Raw genomic sequence first — 20,565 nt, 5'->3', positions numbered from 1 at the left:
CGTGATTTCCTATCGTATCGCTGCTGTCGTCCGGTGAAGACAAACAGTTTTATTTACACGAACTAGCGTTATTGTATGAGGGAGGGAGGGTGGAAAGGCGATGGGGTTGGGATGGCTTGGAAGTTGAAATGAATTCTGACAATGTTTATTTTTATACGCATATTCATTATTGTAAATTATGTTCTTGTTGAGACTCTCATACTCCCGATCGGGGTCGATAGAGTTTAATAAAATCTTATCTATCTTACAATCAAATCAAATTCAATTGAATTGAATGTGTCAAAATAAAAGAGAGTGGAGGTATATACCCGGACCCTTATTGTGCCTTCTGCCTTCTGGTATGGTAACGGTCCTGGGAAACGTGGGTGCTGGGGTGACCAAAATCCCCTTCATTTTCAGTGATTTTTTTTTGCTTGTAATTCATTTTCTGAATCCCCAGCCAGCACCCCATTGTATATCACCCCAGCCCCCAGGGCCCTGTTTTTGGTATGTTATCGAAATAAAAATAATACCTAGCCCTAAGCTATTAACTTCAGACCCTAAAGTGATAACAATTCTTCTCGTTTCGCTTCTACACTAACCCATCCCCTTCTCCTTTCCTTTCTTAAGTTTCAATAATTGAAAAAGTAGAATAGGCCAATATACTATGATCGTTGATCCAGGGGGGGGGGGGGGCTGCAAGTTTTTCCCAAAAAAAATTGAAATCATCTGAAAGGTGCAAAGAAAACTTGTCTCAATGGAGTAGGGGAAAAAACTTTGCTCAAAAAAGAAAGGAAAAAATGCATCAACCCAAACTTCCAGCACCCCCCCCCCCTCGGGTATCTAATGGTGCGTCCCTAAGGGCGTGATGTGACCTCAGGTATTCAACAAAAACCCCTCTAATATCTTTAATTGTTATTGGTCAAATAATCAATTCCATCAAAGACTTCCGTTTACTTTTTGTATAGAATTTACCCTTACCCTATCTTTAATATTATATATTTTTTTGATTCTGAATCTTGTCAGAATAAAAATGCAGACAAATAAGTTTTCGAGACCGATATCCTTACTTTAAGTTACATAATAATTGTAAACGCGATGTGGCAAGTCAAAAAACAAATCTGGCGATTTTTACTCCAGAAATATATTGTTTATAATGGTCTGGGGTATTCATAATTCCAAACGCGTTGAGGACTCCTAGCGGCTCATGAGGTAAAAACTAGAACTTTTCACGTATAATTAGGCCAGATTTTATAAGAAATTATAAAGATATCATGGAAGGATGAAATAGAGAGGAACACTATTGACATTTGAATCAACGAATGGGCCTTAGTAAACAAGAAGCGCAGTGAGTAAATGAAGAAGTTCGGTTGAAAGCGGGACATAATAAAGGACCCTAATAGGCTCGTAAAAAAGGTTGACATATTATTTACAGAGTCCGTGTAAATGATCTGTCAGTTCAACTTACATTACCCCCAAGAACACTCAAACAATCCCAAGGACCAATGAGAAAAGATTTAAATGGGTAAGTACTTTGAATCTGAAATAATATTTACTTTTAAGGCATAGTTCACCTTGACGAAAAAAAAATAATGTAAAAATACCAGAAAATTATAAAAGATAATACTGGTGAAGGTTTGATTAAAAAATCCACCAACGTCTTAGAAAGTATTAGAATTTTAAGTTTTTGACTTTTCACGTCACATACCTTTCAATTTGTTATGTTTCGAGATGACTATTTTATTTCCATTCAGGAGCGGGTGTGATATGATGTGTCTGTTGATATACTGCAGGTACAATAAAATCTGACATTTCGTTGATTTTTACTACACAATACTGAGGAAGTTATTCGCATATGACGTCACAATTAAAAAAAAATTATAATAATTTTTTTCAAAAAAAAAATCTTTGATAGCTTTTCCATAAAACTATTCCAATATTTTGCAAATAGTTTTGTTTAATCTTATTTTAACTATAAACTTTTCGCCAGGGCGAATTTGGTTTTATAATGCGTGAAATATTATCATAACATATTATTATATACTTCGCGGACGGTCATTATCTCAAATTACAAGCCAATATCCTTAAAATCTGACAACATCAACGTGAAAAACAACCTAAAATTACCATTTGGCATAAGTTTCTTTGGGATGAGTTCAGTATTTACGATAGATCTGCAAATTTGTGGGCCCGTTCGGAAGAAATCTGATATTCTCAACAAGCATCACGATTTCATCTTGCAAGCAGATGTCATCCAAAATGTGAGTTCAATGTGGTACTGACTGAATCTATAGCCGTTTGTCGTCAATCTGATATAAATATCTCACCTTTTGAGCTTTGGTTTTTTTTAATCTGCACAAAAACTTTGGTCCGCGAAGTTAGGTCGCACTTTTAGAGTTAATAGTTAATAGTTTAGTTTAATCTTTTCACCAGGGTGCCTTAAAAAGACTATATGTTAAAGGTCAAGTCCACCCCCGAAAAAAGTTGATTTAAATAAATAGAGAAAAATCAAACATGAATTACGCTGAAAACTTCATCAAAATCGGATGTAAAATAAGAAAGTTATGACATTTTAAAGTTACGCTTATTTTTCACAAAACAGTTCTATGCACAACTCAGTGATATGCAAATGAGAGAGTCGATGATGTCACTCACTCACCTTTTCTATTGTTTTTTATTGATTGAATTATACAACATTTCAATTTTTACGAATTTGACAATTAGGAACCCCTTGCTGGAACCACAAAATGTTAAAATAATGGAATTGCACGTGTTCAGGGAGGAATGAAACTTTGTTTCACATGACAATGACAAGAAAATCAAAATATTTCATATTTCACATAATAAAATACAAAAGAAATAGTGAGTGGGTGATGTCATCGGTCCCCTCATTTGCATACCAAACAGGATGTACATATAACTGTTTTGAGAAATTAAGCGAAATTTTAAAATGTTATTACTTTCTTATTTTACATCCGATTTTGATTTTTCAGTATTATGCTTGTTTGATTTTTCTCTTTCTATTCAAATCAGTTTTTTGTTGGGTTGGACTTGTCCTTTAAGTGTGAAATATTATTATAACAGGCTATACTGTATTTAGGGAGCATTGACACCTTGATTCACGATTCATCAGTGGTATTAACCATGCCACACCATACTTTGTACCATAATATCACGGAGCTCCTATCAGATAGTAAGATATATGGTACTGTGAAGTGTGGCCTGGGCTTCAAGCCTGTCTCAGAGATTTACAATTAGGCAGGAAAGTAGCGAAATAAACCTACAATACGGTTTCACGTATTCTGACTCCAACAACTCCACGAGATAACAAAACAGTCAATAAATACATTTATTTTAGATGAATACATTTATAAACACATTTACTTCAGATGAATAGACCTACTCTACATTCATTTATTGGGAAATTTTGATTTATATAACAGATCAATTGACCTGGTGAGTTCTGTGTTTTGGCACGACTTTACCTGCAAAACGATTTGTTATGAAAAAATAAACTTTAGAATGATATATCCGAAATTGTACTTTTATTATTTTCAAAACAAATGGATCCCTTCCATAGAATTAATGAATACGGAAGTGACCAAAATCATTGTTTTCCTTCTTTTATTATTGTCTGGTGATATTGAATCAAACCCAGGCCCAAAATTTAAGTTTCCATGTGGAAACTGTGAAAAACCAGTAAAATCAAATCAGTGCGGCCTTCTTTGTTCCACTTGTAAAAGATGGTATCATATTCACTGTCAAGAAATAAGCCTGGAAATATATTCAAATCTATATTTGAGCCCCGATGAGGAATGGTTTTGTTCAACCTGTTTTTTACCATCTTTCTGTGAATCTTTATTTGACGACTACAATAATACTATTGTAAACTGTGAGAAAGAAATTCGGGTACCCGAAAACATTCCAGAGCCAAATTTACAACAAAAAAACTCGAAGGATTCAAGTTTACTTTATCAAGATTTTGAAAACATATTTGCTGTAAAAGGCCTTCACTTTGTACATCTAAATGTTAGATCTATTCTACCAAAAATTACAGAACTTCGAATTCTTTTTAAGAGAAAGAATCTTGCAGTCATTGCTTTCACAGAAACATGGCTAAATAACTTGGTGAACGATGAAGAAATCAATATAGATGGATACAAAGTAATACGCAATGATAGATTATCAGGCTCTGGGGGTGGTGTATGTTTTTATGTCCGAAATGATATTGCATTCAATATCATAGATGTTTTAAGTACAGGTGATTCTGAATCACTGTGGATTAATTTGCTTCTACCAAGATCAAAACCAATTATTGCTGGCGTCATTTATAGGCCTCCGAAAAGCAATCAATTTATTGAGAAGATGTCAAATATTCTCGATATATTAAAGAAAGATGATGAAATTATACTTTTAGGTGATATGAATGTTTGTCTTTTTCAGAAATCTCCACTGGCTAAAAAATATACTGACTTATTGAGTCTTCATGGATTTAGCCAACTCATCAAAGATGCAACCCGTGTCACTCACACATGTTCTTCTTTATTGGACCATGTGATTTGTAATAACGAACAAAAAATAAGTCAAAGTGGTGTTATTGATCTTGGTATAAGTGACCATTCTTTTACTTTCTGTACACGAAAGAAAATTAGGCTGGATATAGGTGTTCACAGAACCACTGATATCAGATCGTTGAAAAAATATAGCGAAGAATCTTTCAATCTTAAACTGTCTGCCGTTGATTGGTCAGATTTAAACCAATGCACTGACGTAAATAAGGCTTGGTCAGTTTTTCAAAATACTTTTATTTCAACGTTGAATATGATAGCGCCTCAAAAACGGATTAGAATTAAACAGAGATCAGAAAACTGGATGACTAAAGATATTATTTCTCTTATTCGAGAAAGAAATGTGGCGTATAAAAAAATGAAGAAAAATCTAAGCGATCAGGATTATGACACGCTTTCCAAAAGATACAAGAAATTAAGAAATATGGTTCAAAGAGAGGTGAAAAAGGCCAAATTAGAATACCTACAAAATAAAATAGAAGAAAATAAAAATGATTCTAAAAGACTTTGGCAGAATCTAAAAAGTTTGGGATTAAAAAAGAAAAATGGAAAGGACCAAGAATTAGTCGTTTCAATTGACGGAGAATTATGTCATGATAAGATAACTATTTCCAATGAATTCAATTCCTATTTTACAAATGTCGCAGCTACGTTGGTAAATAAACTTCCATCTTGCAAAGACATTTTCAGTGCAGACAGTGAAAACATTCGTAAATTTTATGAAAAAAAAGGTATAAGCCAAGATAAATTTGAATTATTACCTGTTAGTGATCAATTCATTTTTAATGAGTTGCGTAAATTAAATGTATCAAAAAGCACTGGGTTAGATTTGATACCTGCTAAATTTCTAAAAGAAGGAGCAAAGAGTTTGTACAAACCATTAAATTTCTTAATAAATCTATCTATCTTTACTAGCACTTTCCCAGAGGATATGAAAATTGCAAAAGTAACTCCTATTCATAAGAAGAAAGATAAAACTGCAGTTGAAAACTATAGACCTATCAGTGTTTTAAGCATAGTATCCAAAATTCTAGAAAAGGCGGTATGTGTTCAGATCGAAAAATATTTTAAAGAAAATGATATGATTTACGAATATCAGTCAGGTTTTCGACATGACTATTCGACTGAGACATGCCTTATTCACTTGACTGATTATCTGAGAACAAATATGTCTAAGGGACAATTTGTTGGGATGGTACTCCTAGATCTCCAAAAAGCATTTGATACAGTTAATCACGGCATCTTATTGAAAAAAATACAAATAATGGGTTTTAACCAGGCTACTGTAGCATGGTTCAAATCCTACTTGTCGAATCGACATCAAGTAGTGGCTATTCGCGATATTTGTTCCGAAATTATGCCTATAACGCGTGGAGTTCCACAGGGAAGTATTTTAGGCCCAATCCTATTTTCAACTTATATCAATGACATGTCTATTTGTTTAAAAGCTGACTGTAAATTATTATTGTATGCAGATGATAGCGTACTACTTTGTTCAAATGCCAACCCAAAATTTGTTGAGGAAAAACTTAGCGAACAGCTGTCTACATGTGTCGATTGGATGACTGACAATAGATTATCGAATTACACTTAGGCAAAACCGAAAGCGTTCTGTTTTGTTCTAAAAGTAATCATAAAACTTCATTTGAATTTGAAGTATCATACAATAATAAGATAATTCATAGGAAAGAATCTGTAAAGTATTTAGGCATTGAGTTGACTAGCTCCCTTTCATTTTCATCTTTAGTAGAATCAATCGTAAAAAAGGCGAATGCCCGTTTGAAATTTTTGTACAGGTATCAAAGTTGTATGGATCAAAAAGCAAGGCGTATTCTCTGTTTTGCTCTTATTCAGAGTTTATTTGACTATGCCACCCCTGCTTGGTTTAGTGGCATAAGCGAACTCGATAAAAAGAAGTTGAAAATTATACAGAATAAAATGGTTAGATTCATTAGCTGTTCTGGTCCCAGAACCCATGTTGGCTACACCGAACTCTCTGGAGCAGGTTTTCTTGAAGTCAACAAAAGATCAAAACAGCTTATTTTGCACCACGTGCATAAAATCTATCACAATAGATCGGATCATTACATTGGATCAAACTTTAATCTAGTTACCGAAATACATAACTATAATACAAGAAACAGCCATTTCAATTTTTGCTTTCCAGAAATGATAGGTAGTATTGGTAACTCATTTTATTACAATGTTTTAAAACATTGGAATTCCCTTCCCAATGATATAAAGGAAATAGGAAACTTTTTGCATTTTAAGAGGAAATTGAAAGAATATCTTTCACTTGAGAGTCAAAAAGAAGATGCAAATGATATGTTGTACGGTTGATTTAGCCTGAATACTGACCTAGTTCTTTTCTCTTCTCTACTAGGTATTATTATGTATTTTACATAGTTTGATTGAAGCTTCGATATGTCCTTTCTTCTGTTCTTTCTATTTCTTTTATCTCTTCCTATTCTCCTCTTCTTGTTGTTATTGTCGTCACGTTTTTGCTGTTGTTCTTCTCCTTATTTATTTCCCTTCGTTATCAGTTTCTTCCGTCTCCTTCTACTCCTCGTCCCCTCTCTTCTTCTGTTCATCCTCTTCCTTCTCCTTCTTTTCTTCTTCTTCTTCGTTATATTCGTGTATATATCTTTTTTATTGTCTATATATCTTATTTATTGGTAATAGTAAATTCTGATTTTTTGTTCTTCATTTTTAATATGTAAATAGTATAATTTAAACATTTTATTATCTTAATTCTGTATATTGAGGACCCCACTGGAAATAAGCTTTCGTGGGTCATCCTGTGCAAGCCTGTTGTTTTAATGCTACTGTATATATGTTATGGCATGGACCTATTTCGTAATAGGTCCATGGTTATGGTGACTTGCCAAATAAAATCGATCAATCAATCAATCAGAAAATAATGAAGTCTCAGGGTGTTCCTTTTTTCGATTGGATTTGGAAGTTTGAGCGATACGGTACTGTATTCTGCAGCATGAATTGAAGATTGAAAAATTCGGTAAAGTTTCCTTTTTTTTGTTTTCATATCGATGTTAAGTATAATAATATAATGTGAACGCCTCAATATCTAGATAGCGCATGTAATCATCAATCAATATTCTCAAATATTTGACAGAAACATATAATTTTGCACATTTGTGCACAAACTAAAATTCTCGGGGCTCGCAGCGCGCAGCGGTCTTCGCCCCGGCCGCGGGGGCGGCCCCGCGTAGCGGCATGGCATGGCAATTGGCATGAACTTGGCTGGTGCGGTTCGTACCGGTACCCGGCGCGGCTCGGCCTCAGCCATCATCCATGGCCTTGCGCTAGCGCAGCGCAGCTGAACTGAAGCCACGCTCGAAACCGAGCTTCTCGACAAAAACAAGGCAGGATCAGTCAGGAGCCTCCGCTATGAAGTGGCAGAGCTTTGAAACTAGTCAGGGCAGGAGGCTCCTACTCAGTCCTAGGCTAGAGTAGAGAGTAAAAATCAGTCAATTGTGCTTACGCTCCGCGCCACGTACCTCAATTGATGTTGGTACAGGCTCCACTTCAGTCTTCATTACTGAGTGCTACACTACTCGGGGGGGGGGGGGGGGTAGCCAGGAGGCTTCTAGAGAGTAAAATAATTTACTAACGTATGCTTACTCTCAACGAAGCCAGGTATTCCTTCCCATGGCCATGCATCATCTCCACGTACTGCTGAAAAACCTGAAACTTTCGCCCCAAAGATTTCTACTTTCCTTGTAAAAGATCTAGGCCTAGCCCTAAATCATGTACATGGGATAAAACTTCATTTCCGACATTTCTACGCTCTCGGTTTTATTTTTAAACAAGAATTCATTAAAAAAATGAGAAAAATATTGTGAAAAGACGAAAGAGACTTGCCCGATGTTTACAACGCCATCTTGTTTCCTATTGTACTTCCCCAACGTTACGGACGCGTGCGTCGCGTAACGTTCCTACGTATCGCTCATCTCGTCATGATACAGGCCCCTGGCTTTTTAAAGTTTAAGTTCATTCATCTCACCCCCCCCCCTTTCAAAATACCCTGTGCATGCTGCCCAGGAAAGGGGGGGGGGGGGACTACAAATGATGGTGTCTTTTACTCTGTGACTAACTTCAGTATTAGTCGCTACATAATCACATGGCAAGTACGAAATATGACAAAGTAAGAAATGCACTAACTCTAACTAGGTTTTGGGTCATACATTTCTTTATTATTTTTTTTTCTTCTTTTGATGTACAGAATGATCCAGAGCTATTTTATATGAAAGCACAATCATGGGTCTGACTGACTTTATAGCAATGCTGAAAGAAAACCCCTACTTTGGGGCCGGTTTTGGACTTGTAGGTGTTGGAGCTCTCCTGACGCTCTCTAAGAAGGGCCTTCAATATGGAAGCATTGCAGCACGGCGCCATCTGTTGATGACCCTTGAAGTACCAAGTAAAGACAAGAGCTACCATTGGTTGTTACAGTGGATAACAACGAATGCACGCCATACACAGCACCTTAGTGTAGAGACAACGTTTACGCAGAGTGAAAGTGGAAAGATCGATACTCAATTTGATTTTGTTCCCAGTCCAGGAAACCATTATTTCAGGTGTGTACTTTTTAGGATCTGGGGCTTGTTTCATAAAACTTGTTGTAATAAAAAATTTGCATGAAACCCCAAACCATCCTTGATGCCCCTTCATTGGAGGCCTTCAGGGGGGCGCTTCCAACCAACATCTAAACCATGGAACTAGATTTTTACTTGCACAAACGGCACAATGTTTTAAACGCACCAACAAGTATGCACTGCAGATAAGCACCCAAGATATTTCCTTAGCACTACATCCTGACTTATGGATCCTGCTGAGTATCTTCGTAGAAGTAGAAGTACTGAAGTCATTCAATTTGATTGGCTGATAGTAAATTTGTCATAAGGCATAGTACATTTGAAACATGACCTTGTTATTAATGGATTCATACTTTCCTCAATTTTACCCATCAAAGAAGAATATGAAGGAAGTGATTAAAAAGTTTATGTTCTCCTTTATATGTGTGTGTAATTATATTTTATCTCTGTAATGAAAAACAAATACTTTTTTTGAGATATTTTTTATGTTAAGTCAATGTAAGTGTACCAGTAATTTGGTCTCTTCATGTTTGACCCTGAAAAGACTAGATACCAATTCAACTCCCCAGACTTTTGTTTTGATAACTTTGTTAATGTATTTTTTTCACCAAGAAAAAAAATACATTAACAAAGTTATCTAATAGCTCATGCATATTTTGTGAACTTTTTCAATAACAATCAAATGGATGGTTACAGAGCTATTTTCTTTTTATTTTGAGGGGGGGGGGGGGTTCAAGGCATGGTCAGATTGTAAACATGGTTGTCTGTTGGTCCTTGCCTGTATTTAACCATACATGCATTTTGAAGGATTAATCAAGTTTTTATGGATTGTTGGGGAATGTTACAAAATAATGCCCCTTACCAAACATAATTGTTGCACCTTTTTTTTTGCCATAGATATAAAAACACCTGGATCTTTGTTGAGAGGAACCGAGAGAAGCAGATGGTTGATCTCCATACTGGTACACCCTGGGAGACAGTCACACTGACAGCGGTTGGCAGGAACAAGGAACTCTTCTACGAGATTCTCAATCAAGGTAAAAACAGCTTTCTATTAAATCATGAATTGAATTGAAGGCAACATCATGGATAGATATTTTATGTACATTCATTTTCAGCTTCAAATGGAGAAACAAATTATACAGTGTACATTAAGTGAAAAAAGCTTGTAAATGTTATGCATAACAAAATTATGAATGCATTTAAAGCTATAAAATAGCACAGCATTCGATCGGCTGATCTCCAACTTGTTGTAATGTGACTCAAGAGTCTCCTTTAGTGCCTATGCTATTTCACAGATGTCATTGATAATGAGTTTTATATAACTGAATCCTGGTTTTCAAGGGGGCCAATCTATTGTGAAGAGTAACTGTATCTTTATATTTGTCACTATTGATTTCCTGCTTTCATTGCCTGTTGATTCTTATGTTGATTTTTTAATGACTGATATTATTTTTCTGATAATTTTGTGGTAATATCTTATGATATTTCATGAGATTTTTTTAAATTTTATTGTGTCCAATTCATTAAGAGTTGCAACTATGGAAACTTGTCATTTTGTCAACTCCCATGATAACAGGGTTTAGCAACCAAGCGATCTCAATCCAAGATTCCATGGTAGTTTAAATAATGGCAAATTTACTCTTTATGAAATGTGTCTAGGATAAAAACCAGCCTTTATGTAACTGATACTTCTAATCCTGATAAAATATATTCTAATAAATAAATAACTTCATATTGTTTTTCAGCTCGTGAGGCGGCCCTTCAGAAGCAGGAGGGTAAGACTATCATGTACACAGCAATGGGAGCTGAATGGAGACAGTTTGGATACCCAAGAAAAAGAAGACCGATTGATTCAGTCATCTTAGACAGAGGCATCACAGATAGCATTGTCAAGGACGTCAAGGAGTTTATCAACAATCCAAAATGGTACTTCGATAGAGGTAATGATGTCATTCATTAGACTCTAACAGGGTATGTTATGGGGAGATCGGATTCTGGCACACAATGTATTTACTTCCTCCACTCCCTGGGGAGCATTAAGCTTGCTAATGTAAAGATAAATGGTCAGGTATCGGACTATAAACCGCACTCTTGAATTAACCACACCCCCATTTTCGGATGAATCACATAGAGAATTTTTTATTGCCCAAATGTAAATAAAATAGCATCATTTTTTTACACCCTTTTTGCAGCATCTTGACTGCCTGTCCAACACATTACATTTTTTTACATTTCATGCCTAGGGGACTTGATATGAGTGTGCTCGAAAATTCTCAGAAGTGGGGCTTGGGTGAAGATTATCAAGAAATCTAGTCCTGAGAGAAGGTTTGGTTTCTCCAATAAATGATTCATGACACAGACTATTGATTGTCTTTCCTTGATGAGGAATCATATAAACAGGACCAATCTTCTCTTAACACAGATGCACTTTCATGATTTAATCATTCTAGATTTCTGTTTTATCTCCTAGGTATACCATACAGAAGAGGGTATCTACTGTACGGACCACCAGGCTGTGGAAAGAGTAGCTTCATGTAAGTGATTTTAGTTTTGCTCACTGAATTTCAGCAATAAGTCAGCATCCTCCGGGACTCTTGGTTCAAGAAAACTACCATTTCAAGATTTTCATATTTAGATTAATAGTACCTCATCAAATTGGCTGCTTCGAGCAGGATTTTTTCCAGGAATGGGGTGGGGCAAACAATATGGGTACATTTCGGCTATATACTTGTTATGAACTTATTAACAGCATCTCAACAAGATGTACATGAATGAATGGGAATTTGATTGTCACCTGTAAAAGTTCTAAAGTGGTGATATGAAATGAACTTTACAGGGGAACTTCAGTACTGTATTTGTATGACGAAATTGGTATTATAACTCAAATTTTAATTCATTTAGAATTGCATTAGTGGGAGAGCTTCAATAGAGTAAATTTATGATGAAATTTATGTCGTCTTATTTCCAATTTGAATTACGTTTTCAGATTAGCGTCAGCCAGAGAGAGTCAATACAGTATATATTATGACATTGACATTATATCTGTCAAATTTTTATCATTTCTTTAGAATGGCATTAGCGGGAGAGCTCCAGTACAGTATATGTATGATGAATCTAAGTGAACGCAGCCTTTCCGATGATCGTCTCAATCATCTGATGAACGTCGCTCCTCAACAGAGTATTATTCTCTTAGAAGATATCGATGCTGCCTTCATCAGTCGGGAAGAGGCGGATGATCGTAAGAATTTATTCTACTTAAAACAGTTTTTCACTGAGATCTATAATTTTATGAATTCATAGGGCCATGCATTGATGATTTGAACACAAGCAAAATGGGGGGGGGGGAGAATTTGTCCAGTAAAATGAGAAAAAGGAAAAGCATGACATTATTACATATTCTTGTTGATGTGCAAAGAAGAGAACTGTTTCACTCAAATAATCAAAACTTTTGCAATTAGTTAACTTCAAAATTATTATTATATCTGATTTTGATGAAATTCTCATTTTTTGCATGTTTGATTTTACTTTATTTACAATTAGACAGTTTCCATTACTAGTAGTTTTCAGAAAGGTGTTAAAAACCCATCTCTTTCGTAGTTTATAGTAGTCAAAGTATATAATTCTGTTTAATAAAGCCATTTTGATCCAATGGGAAAAGCGCAGTAAATTAATAATAGACAAAGTATATATTTGGCCTGCAATACCCCTTTATCATTTCATGATACCATGTGTTTATTCTCATTTCAATCCTGCATCATTATCAGCTCGTTACCAGGGTATGGGACGTGTTACACTGAGCGGTCTTCTCAATACGTTAGATGGAGTCGCATCAACGGAAGCTAGGATATTATTCATGACAACAAACTACATAGATAGGTAAGGGAAGATACGGGCCCTCTTTCATAAAGACTTGTTCACAATAACAAATGCACAATTTCGTTAATAGTTAACTACCAGCCAGTCACATTGAATGATTTTAGTGGCTTTAAACTGTCATTGCAAATTTGTTAATAACAAGTTTTGTGGAACACACCAATGCACTTTAATGGCTTCCGGCACCCGAGGGCTGCATCATAAACATTATTAGCTGTTTGTAAGGTATGCACAAATTTAGATCTACTAGTGACACTTTCTTATTGTAAATAAGACATCCCAAATATTCCCTGTATGGCCTTTAATTTCCATTATGTTAAGGGCAAGGCCACTTTTTCATAGGGCACACTTCTATATTAAAGTACAAATGGTAAAAATTTAAGAAGGGCACAACATATTTTCAAGGCCAATCCATAGGACATTCACGGCCAAGACGTTTGATGGACCGGATTAATTTAAGCCTTACCCTGTTACAACATTATGGGAGTGAGTTTTTGTCTTGCCTGCATAGCAGAGCGAGACTATAGGCGCCGCTTTTCCGATGGCGGCGTCAACATTAAATCTTAACCGAAAGGTTAAATTTTAGGAATGACAGCATAACTTAGAATGTATATGGACCTAGTTCATGAAACGTGGACATAAGGTTAATCAAATATTACTGAACATCCTGCCTTAGTTTCAGGTCACATGACCAAGGTAAAGGTCATTTAAGGTCAATGAACTTAGACCATGTTGGGGGAATCAGTATCAAAATCTTAACCTAAGGTTAAGTTTTTAAATATCATCATAACTTAGAAAGTATATGGACCTAGTTCATCAAACTTACCATAAGGGTAATGAAGTATTACTGAATATCCTGCCTGAGTTTCAGGTCACATGACCAAGGTCAAAGGTCATTTGTGGAATTACCATTATAATTTTGAAAGTTAATGGATCTGGTTCATAAAGCTTAGACATAAGAGTAATTAGGTATCACTGAACATCCTGTGCGAGTTTCAGGTCACATGACCAAGGTCAAAGGTTATTTAAGGTCAATGAACTTTGACCATGTTGGGAGTATTTCTTGAATTACCAAATGTCATTTATGGTCAATGAACATAGTATTATATCATTATATGAATCTTGTTGTGAATAATTACTTTACAGTAGTTTTCAAAGTCAGCATAATGCAGGCGAGACTGCCAGAGGCGCTCCACTTGTCTATAATTCTAATCAAATATTGGTATTGACAAACATTTTCATTTGAAAGCTTGTTGAGAACAAGCATTTTAATCTAAAAAACATTGGATTTCAACAAAAAGAAAGGGTCACTTGTGTTACGTAATATTGTGTGTAACTTACGAACTGCTTTATAAAACCACACTCGGGATTTCCAGATGAAGTAATGGCTGTATTTTTGTGATTGGGGAGTGGGATGAACCCGACTTGAATTATACAAAGGTACAAAATAAGGCTAGTTGCTTTCAATTCATAATGCATTGGGCAGTCCTTGATGCAAAGTAAGACATACAGTACAAGAAAGATTGATTATTTTATGGAATTGCCCAAGTATGCAATATGATATGGTCACCTGTTCTGTATTATCCCAACAGATATATCAACCTGATGGTTTACCATAAAATAATAATGATTTTGACTGTTGACATTGTTCATTTATATTCTGGCAACCTCCTCTACCATTCTCTACCCTCAGATTGGACCCAGCACTGATTCGTCCAGGTCGTGTGGACTACAAGCAGCTAATAGGCCACGCCAGCAAACACCAGCTAGTCCAGATGTACCATCGGTTCTACCCAGAACTCGGTCCGGAGGCAGCTGAAAGGTTTGCCAACACCGCACTGTCTTTCAAGAAGCCTATCAGTGTTGCAGCGGTACAGGGATTCTTCATGGTTTACAAGAACGATGGACTTGCAGTCATAGATAATATTGAAGCTTTCTGGCAAAGGTGATGAAGGCTTATGAGGTCTTCAACTTTTTAAGAATAATATTAGCTGAAACAACTTGTTGAGAGCGATGTCAATCTTGCTGGTTCTTCTCGAGACTGCTCAGCGTGAGGCTTCAAGTGGGACATGATGCTTATAAGAATACCTGTTATTGGACAGTATGAGAGTGCTCAGGGAATGTGATTTAACCCTTCGACAACTGAATTTTGGCATTCCCATATGCTTCATACAGGAACCTCTTGGTTCCAGTAATGGGTTAAACAGCTACCTGCCTGATCTGGGGACTTTCTAAATTTCCATACTTTGGGGAGCATTTCATGAAACAAATATAGATTTCATTGACTATTGTCATATATTCCCAAATTCCTTGCCTTTATTTGACTCATTGCACATATACATACGGACTTTGAAACAGAGGGTTGTGGGTTCGAATCCCAGCCATGGCGTAATTTCCTTCGGCAAGAAATTTATCCACATTGTGCTGCACTCAACCCAGGTGAGGTGAATGGGTACCTGGCAGGAATTTATTCCTTGAAATGCGTGTGCGCTGTAATCTTAGTAATTACGGCTGCCAAGCTACAGCTGGGGTAATAATATCCAAGTCCTTTGGAAGCGCATAGAGACATTATTCATAATCGTGATATGCGCTATACAAGAACTGTTTATTATTATTATTATTATTATTATATACATCAATGATATTACGTGTTTGGTAACATGTGCGCATTGACTCTCGTCACACTTAAATTTTTGTGCCTCCCCCCTCGTCTTTGGTTGAACTCATTCTCAACTTTCACCTGATTAGTGACGAATGGCAAAGCAAAGTGTGGCGATGTAACATCTCGTTTTTACAGTATCAATTGTGATAGTCAGTAATGAAACACTCTGATAATAGAGCTTCTAAAGGTACCTTGTCAAAAGTCTTAAGCCGCATCTTTCCTGCAGGAGTCCAGCAAGCATCTCTTCATTACAAATCACTGCAGTCACCATTGACAAAACAATGGGGACTACAGGAAAGCTGCAATGAAAAGATGCATAGACCCTTATAGGGAGATTCCTAAAAGACATGGCACATTGTTTTGACAAGTTGAGTAAATGTTGAGAGTGGAATATGATGATTTGTGGAGACTGCAGCCATGGACTTAAGTGCAATCATGTTAGGATTATGAATTTTTTACAGGATACTTGAATGACTCAAACCACACCTCTACCGGGGCGTGTTTCACAAAGATTTTAGTGTGACTTATGCCGAATTTACCTTTCAGTTGTGTACGGTATATAACGCATCCCATTTAATGGATTATTGGTCAGATTATGCACACGTGACCGTACTTCCGCGTATCGATAATCAGGATTATGCATTAAATAACATGTGCGCGTTGGCGTTTAAGCATGACTCTAAGGGCCTTTTCACATGTGAATCTTGAATCATCATTGTATTGATGATTGCAATTCGTCTTTAGAATCATCGGACCTTTCACACGCTCACTCGAAAACTGTGATTTGAATTCAAATTCCAGAGCGAAAGCGGTATATGTCCTTGGTGACTTGTCAATCAAAGTACTGCATCGATACGATGAGTGGATGAAATATATTATCTACGGAAGTGCTTGAAAGGACACATAAGCTCCACCCCCCCCCCCAAAAGATATTTTGGAGGTCAAGCCTTTCACACGTAACATTCGTACCGTAATGCGAGTGAAACTTAACTGGAATTCACCTCCGGAGTAGAATTTGTAATTGTGATTAGCGTTCGTGATTCTCGTTTGGTTTCACACATGCTTAAAATTCGTCATTAGCCTTATTTTTCACTGGAATCATCATGCATATTACGATTTTTTTTTACCGGATGCAAGGGCAGTCAGTCACACTTAACTCTTTTTTAAACACATCCAGCTTGTGAAATGGAATGGTAGCTAGGGTGACAGGGTGATAATCACAATTTTAAGTGTATTTTATTGTTATTGATTACATCAAGCTCAGAGACAACTAGGCTCTGTCAGTCATGTATTGCAATAATTCTTTACTGCCAAGGGCCTGAATCATGTACCTTTTATTCTTTGTTTACTTATCTGCACACAACCATCTTGCATTTATATGTCTCTAATTCCATAGTTAATGACAAGACACTACATGAAGTCATTTGCTTTCTTTCTTAAATATATACAAACCTCCCCCATAAGATATGGTTTTCATTTATGAGATGGAAAAATACATTACCTTTGAGATAGGACATTTTGGGCAGCATGGTTCATAAGATATATAGAAAAATTAAAATCTATACCAATGTACTGCATAGCATGTTACTATTTGGTGCAATTAAAATGCATTTATGATCTGTGAGGTATGAGAGGATACATTGATGCCCTTTTAAATAAAAAAAAATAATATAAATGAAGGGGTTTCATATCATTCCTGATTGTATCTGGTGTCATAGGGCCTTAGGATAATGACAAAGGAGTTGTGATTGATCCAATCAATGGAACTATGGAAAGCCAGTATAAACATAAGTAAAATGCATATATGCCCTTTCATTTAAAATTATGTCACTCTATATATGGCAAATTATTTTGATCTATTGGCATGACACTTGTTAGCGAAAGGAGACATGCACACATTTTGATATTGACAAAGAATTATTGCACTGCTGGCTTTTCATAGCTTTGATCTATTTCATGAATCTTTGTAAAATGGTGCCAAAAGCCGGTACTAAATTCACTACATTATTTTTAACTTCCATGAGTTATCAAAAATGAAAATAGAAATTTTGCTTTTAATCCAAGCACTGAATTGAATAACTGTTCAGTGTTTCTTGTAGAAATAGGTGCAAGACAAAAAAGGTGCTTCTGATTGGTTGAAAATCAAGATGTGTTTGATTTCTGGAGTTGTGTTTCATTGTAACTCTTTGTGCAACAAGGCCCAATCTTACAAAGATCTAAGATTGATCCGATCAAGCTCAACTGAATGGAAATCCATCGATGTCGTAATTTATTCTACTGGAAATTTGCTCAATGTCCTTAGTAAACAAAGAAGCACACTCAATTTTCAAGAAAATGATGAGTGCATGAGCATACAACATATCAAAAAAATATTTTGAACAAACGTGCATTTTAGATATTGATGCTGCTGGCTTTCCATAGTTGCGATGGATCTTTGTAAGACGGGGCCCAATTCCCCTGGTCATCTCACCATATAACAATTGAACCGTCAAAATGTCTTTCATTACTTTATCCTTTATTAATGGAATACATGTCAATGAAAGAATAAAATACAAACAGCAAAAAATTTGTGTCAGTATTGTGTTTTATTACAAAAAGTCAACTTTTCCCTTTTATTCACCCATTATCATGATTCAGTTACACAGTACACAACAGAATGGCCTGTAAGCAGTAATTATCAGTATTAATGATGATTCTATTTAAAAATGAAATCTGGACTCATATGCAACACTTGGAGTTAGACAAGTTAAAGGAAACCAAAACCCAAGAAGAGAAGCAATCTTATTGGAAAGGGTAAAATGCGAGGATCAATCTAAAACTTGTTTTACCAAAATCGGTTATCTTTCAAATTACATCTTGCTCCTTCTGAGTACAACATATGTCATGGGAAAATATAATTCACACCACATATGTCAAGGTGAGGAGATGTGAAAAATGTAAAATAAAGGGGAAAATCTGAAAAATTGTGTACAAAACAAATGGAGAGTTGTCCACAAAATCAGTCATTTTGAAGCACGTTTGCCAATTTAAGGATCCCCATTGAAAGCACAAGACTTTTTAAACGTCCATAACTTATTTCATAACCGATTTTGATGAAACTTGTTTTAAATTGTTCCTCTCATTTTACTCTTTCTAATAAGATTGCTTCTCTTCTTGGGTTTTGATTTCCTTTAATTCTCACAATAGACAATAACCAAAAGTTTCCTGGATGTCACTTGTGTCATGAGTTTGCCTTTTACTTGTTTTATCCCTCTCGCAGTATACTAATTACTATTTTACTTTAAAGCTACCAGAGGTTCCAAAGTCACAAGTAAATGGGTGAGCTATATCAGAGAATTTTTGTGTTACAGTCGACAGTGAGATTAGCAAAGGAGCCCATCTAGTGAAACTTGTTATTGATAACAAATGCTTGAATTTTATAATTTTCTCTATTCCAAGCAAACTGCAGTCTTGTAAGAGCTTACAGCAGTAGCTTTAATTTTTTATTAATTTTTTTTTTAAACATGGCCCACAAAACAAGCAGTCCACAGTCACTCCAATCACATGCAATCAATACAAATTATACTACCTACATGAACTCTTCATTTCATGAGAGTTAACATTGAAAACAAATGACTTACATAGAATAGACATCCAACATTTTTTTTTCTTACAATTTCTTAAAAATGATTGTGACTATGCTTAGCAATAATTTGGCACCAATTCTTTTCAATAGATATATAATCAACAGCATGTAGTGTCAATGTCATACACACACACTCAATCAGGGTTCCCACAGAAATTTAAAAACAGAATTCCATGACTAAATTGCTGCTTTTCATGATTTCCTGTGACGTCCCAGGAGTTGCATACATGTATATGTAAAATTTGGGATGTCACAAAACTGGGGAAAATGGAAATCATGAACACCAATTATAATATCAGAGTATGAGAGTTGCGAGACATGACAAACTGGAAAGCTGCCATAACCAAGAGGTAAATGCAATTCCATGACTTTTCACAAATTTTCAAAATTCCCTGACTTTCCATAACCACAAATTTTTCCAGGATTTTCCATGACTGTGGGAACCCTGTCCATGCGAGTACTGTTCAAACTTAATGATCATTCCATAGTATTTCAGTAGGGCAGTATAAAATTACATTAAACTACATAATACATTTAAATATTTGATATTAAATCCATACCTTTCCATAAATGGGAAGCTCCGAGTCTGAGCATTGATGGAAGAAACGTACTTGCAAGTATTTCATGTGATTGCTAATGTACAATTGATGAATAAGTTTTATCTTCTTTACACTTTGTGTTGCAAAAAAACCCCAGATCATTCAAATTTTGCAATTAATAGCAAGACTTGTGACCAATTTGGGAACCTAAAATTTACTCACAAATGATTGTTAGTCTTTTGCAACAGTCTCTTAGAGATGCATTATTATACAGATATTGCCTACCTAGAGTTTGAATACATTTCCTCTCCCCGACGGGGTTTTATTTTTCCCAAGGGAAAATATTCTCCTGAGGGGAAAAATGTAGCTTCGGAGGGAGTTGAAATGTTATTTATTTAAACGATAGACCAGGCAATATCTGTTATATTATATAGTCTATGTGGATTCGCCATCAGAAATTACATTCATCATCTTGCTCCAACCCGAAATTCTTGCTACAGCTCTGATCCATCTACGTCATAATAGAAAATATTTTGAAAATACATCAAGCGCATTATTCATGCAATCAACGCGTTAACACTAGCGCGTACATCAAACTACCTGATTACACAACTTGTAAGCAGCGAGTGACGTCACCTTAGTGAATATAACGCCGCAATTGACAATACAACGCAGTTATATCTACTGAGGTGACGTCAAA

At 35.7% G+C, this 20,565-nt stretch overlaps 1 protein-coding gene across 2 annotated transcripts; it reads left to right on the top strand.

The window, feature by feature from the left end:
* The first annotated feature begins 7,502 nt into the window (after positions 1 to 7,502).
* On the top strand, positions 7,503 to 18,240 carry LOC129279618 (mitochondrial chaperone BCS1-like). Of its 2 annotated transcripts, none has more exons than XM_064111213.1 (8): positions 7,503 to 7,563; positions 8,791 to 9,145; positions 10,061 to 10,200; positions 10,912 to 11,106; positions 11,637 to 11,700; positions 12,235 to 12,404; positions 12,931 to 13,042; positions 14,733 to 18,240. In XM_064111213.1, the coding sequence occupies exons 2-8, from the start codon at positions 8,826 to 8,828 to the stop codon at positions 14,986 to 14,988; spliced, it is 1,257 nt and encodes a 418-aa protein (XP_063967283.1). In that variant the 5' UTR covers positions 7,503 to 7,563; positions 8,791 to 8,825; the 3' UTR covers positions 14,989 to 18,240. The 2 variants fall into 2 exon arrangements, with proteins under 2 accessions (XP_063967283.1, XP_063967284.1); XM_064111214.1 differs by lacking the exon at positions 7,503 to 7,563 and adding an exon at positions 8,005 to 8,024.
* The last annotated feature ends 2,325 nt before the right edge of the window (positions 18,241 to 20,565 follow it).

The sequence above is a fragment of the Lytechinus pictus genome, chromosome 16 (assembly GCF_037042905.1).
Source record: "Lytechinus pictus isolate F3 Inbred chromosome 16, Lp3.0, whole genome shotgun sequence".
Taxonomy (NCBI): domain Eukaryota; kingdom Metazoa; phylum Echinodermata; class Echinoidea; order Temnopleuroida; family Toxopneustidae; genus Lytechinus; species Lytechinus pictus.
Note: the sequence above shows the minus strand (reverse complement) of the source record. Positions and strands in the feature narration are given on the sequence as shown.